The 2,855-nt window shown below is 34.9% G+C and overlaps 1 protein-coding gene across 1 annotated transcript; it reads right to left on the reverse strand.

The window, feature by feature from the left end:
• Positions 1 to 1,208: 1,208 nt before the first annotated feature.
• LOC110615404 lies at positions 1,209 to 2,337 on the reverse strand. Its single transcript, XM_021757247.1, has 3 exons — positions 2,128 to 2,337; positions 1,807 to 2,016; positions 1,209 to 1,586 (listed from the first exon to the last, which is right to left on the reverse strand). Exons 1-3 carry the CDS (start codon positions 2,335 to 2,337, stop codon positions 1,209 to 1,211), a joined length of 798 nt encoding a protein of 265 aa, XP_021612939.1.
• Between the last annotated feature and the right edge of the window lie 518 nt (positions 2,338 to 2,855).

The raw sequence follows: 2,855 nt of genomic DNA on the forward strand, positions 1-2,855 counted from the left end.
AATTATATTCTGCAAATAAATAAATAGATTCTATAATTTATTAATCTGATGATTAATTTGCTGTGATATATGGGGCAGAAGTAAAATCATAAAATGGTAAAAAATATAAATTTAATTAATACACCACAATGCATAAATAACTATTCATTTATTTGGTGGGTGCCTAGACTAAATGTTTGGTCTTGTTCCACGGCAAGGGAATCTGCCTAAGCTCGAATGGTTGCTAGTAGGTGGAGAGGGAGATATACTCTTCGGCAATTAATTTTTGCCTTTTGAGATTTTTTCGTTACAACGGTCGTTTCAAAATTAAATAAGAAAAAAAAAATCTGGAAGGATTTTCAATTTGGAAACCCAATCCAACAATTACATAATTAAATCCATATAAGCATTTGGAAAAATTTTACCTAAAAACTCAATTGCAACAAAAGTTAAAAAAATTAAAAATTTATCAACACCCCACTCCACATTGAGAAGGGTAAATCCACCCGTAGAACGACAAAGGTATATTGTTTATTTCAATTCTCACAAGCTCAAATGGTTAAAAATCAAACAATTATATAATTAAAAAAAAATTACAGAAAGTAAATAATACTCAATTCAATGTGATTTATCAATTTGACAATGTTTGTAGCAGTTAAGGTTTTTTTAAATTTTCTGTGAATTTTTCGAACAATATTCACTAGTAGAGTATTACATATTTATATGCATAGAGAAAAAGACAAAAAAGACAGTTGGATTTGCGACTGTGGAGTGTGGTGTTCAGTTCATAATATATTATTAGACTTCATATCTTATTCTTCCACTTGGAGACTAATCCAGTCAACCCAACCATCTTCATTCTTCGTGCCAATGTATTCAATAAAAACACCTAGTTACAAAGTATCTTTTATACTATTGTAGAAAACCAACTGAGACCTTGCACAACCTTAGCTTTCTAGCACCAATACCTTTAGTCAACGTGTTTGCTGGATTCTTAGTACCTTCAATTTTCTTCAAACACATCTCACCTTCTTCTACCAAACTGCAAGTGAAATAGTACCTACACTAAATGTGCTTTGCTTCTAAAGTGATACACTAGATTTTTTACTAACTGCATGGTACTCTGACTATCAATAAAAATAACCTTGTCAAGCTGCTTCTTGCGTAACTCTTCCAAGTGATCAGTCAATCATATCATCTCTTTACTAGCTTCAGCAATTGCAATATATTTAGCTTCTGTAGATGACATAGAGACACTTCTGAAATTTAGACGTCCAGCTAACTGTTGTTCCATCTATATTGTAGACATACTCGGATGTGCTTTTACTTGTATCTACATCTCCACTAAGATCAGTATCAACAAAACCCTTTAATAGTACCTTACCATTCCCATAACAAAATGATGTACTAGTTATTCCTTTCAAGTATCTCAAAAGCCACTTCATAGCATCCCAATACTCTTTCCCCGGATTTGACATATATTTACTTACAGCTCCCACTGCATGTGCTATATCAAGTCTAGTGTAGACCATGACATACATCGAAGTCCCAACTGCAGAAGCATAAGGTACTTTTGCCATGTGATCAAAATTTATAGCTATTGCTCCCTTGACAAATTGCGTATCTTTCACAAGTAAAAGGAGAGCTCATTGAAGACTCGCCCTCTCCTTGGGATCTTTTGCAAGTCAGAGGAGAGCTTTTAGAAGATATACAAGTAATAAACTTGGATTTAAATAACATGACAAATTGTGTAAAATTCTAAATTAAATCTAGACTCAGAAGTTAGTACAGTTTCTGAGCCAAACCTGTGAGTGTTGATGAAAATACTTGGCATAATACGAAGTCGTTGACATCTTGAAACTGCATGGTCATCTTAAAGATCACTAGGTGACTTATGGAATATGTTGTCCCATCATATTTATCGAAACTTGGGAGTTTGAATTTAGCGGGGAATGTCTCTGCCAAGATCTCTTCTGAAAAAGACGAGGCGAAGCGAGGCGAGGCATCATCCAGACTAAAGTCCTCTTTTTGCTCTTTCTGGTACGTTTGAACAGTTTGCATCAGCTTCCAATCAACGTCCTTTGAGGTGTTGTCTGATGATTATTCTTTCTTGAACTCGACCTTCCTTTTAGACTGCGTCTGGATCACTTCTGTCCGAGTCCTTAGGGTATCAACGGAGACTTCCTCTCTTCCTCTGGGAGCTATGAATGACGTCTTCCTCGAGTTTTGTATTGCTCGAGAGTAGCAGACAACCTTTTGATCTATTGGAGTATCTGCTCGTTGTTCAGATCTACTTCGTTGACCATAGAAAGTGTATTTGTCCACTGCCAAGAGTGGAAGAAATGATAGTGCCCTCATTGGTAGCAACCGTACCAACAGCTCTTGAATTGCCGGTCATTTCGAAAGAGAGAAAAGAAAGATTTTTTTCTTTTAAGAGAATGAGAATAAGAAATCAGTTTTAATCGAAATGAACTGAGAGAATTTAATGGATTTTCGACAATGAAACCAAATAATGTAAAACAAAACTGTACTGCGATTGGTCAATTTGCAAGAGAGAAAAAGTGAGGTGGTTGGTGCCTACAGCAGCCACTCCGACGCTCAAGTCTACTAACTGAAAAATAGGGCAAGTGTAAGGAATTGTTTAGAATTTAAGAGTAGTTGTATAAAAATTATATATCTTGAATTTTGTGATCATTAGTTTTTATATTACAAGAAAATAGAATTAATTACAGTATATCTTATAAATCCAGCAGGCGTTGACTAATTGATAAGGAATCCCATCGGCTAATTGATCGGAAATTCCATCAGCTAATTGATAGGAAATCCCGTAATTATCAGCAATAATAGGGATCTAACAATAATAGGGATCTGCTGGA

Source organism: Manihot esculenta, chromosome 5 (assembly GCF_001659605.2).
Source record: "Manihot esculenta cultivar AM560-2 chromosome 5, M.esculenta_v8, whole genome shotgun sequence".
NCBI lineage: Eukaryota > Viridiplantae > Streptophyta > Magnoliopsida > Malpighiales > Euphorbiaceae > Manihot > Manihot esculenta.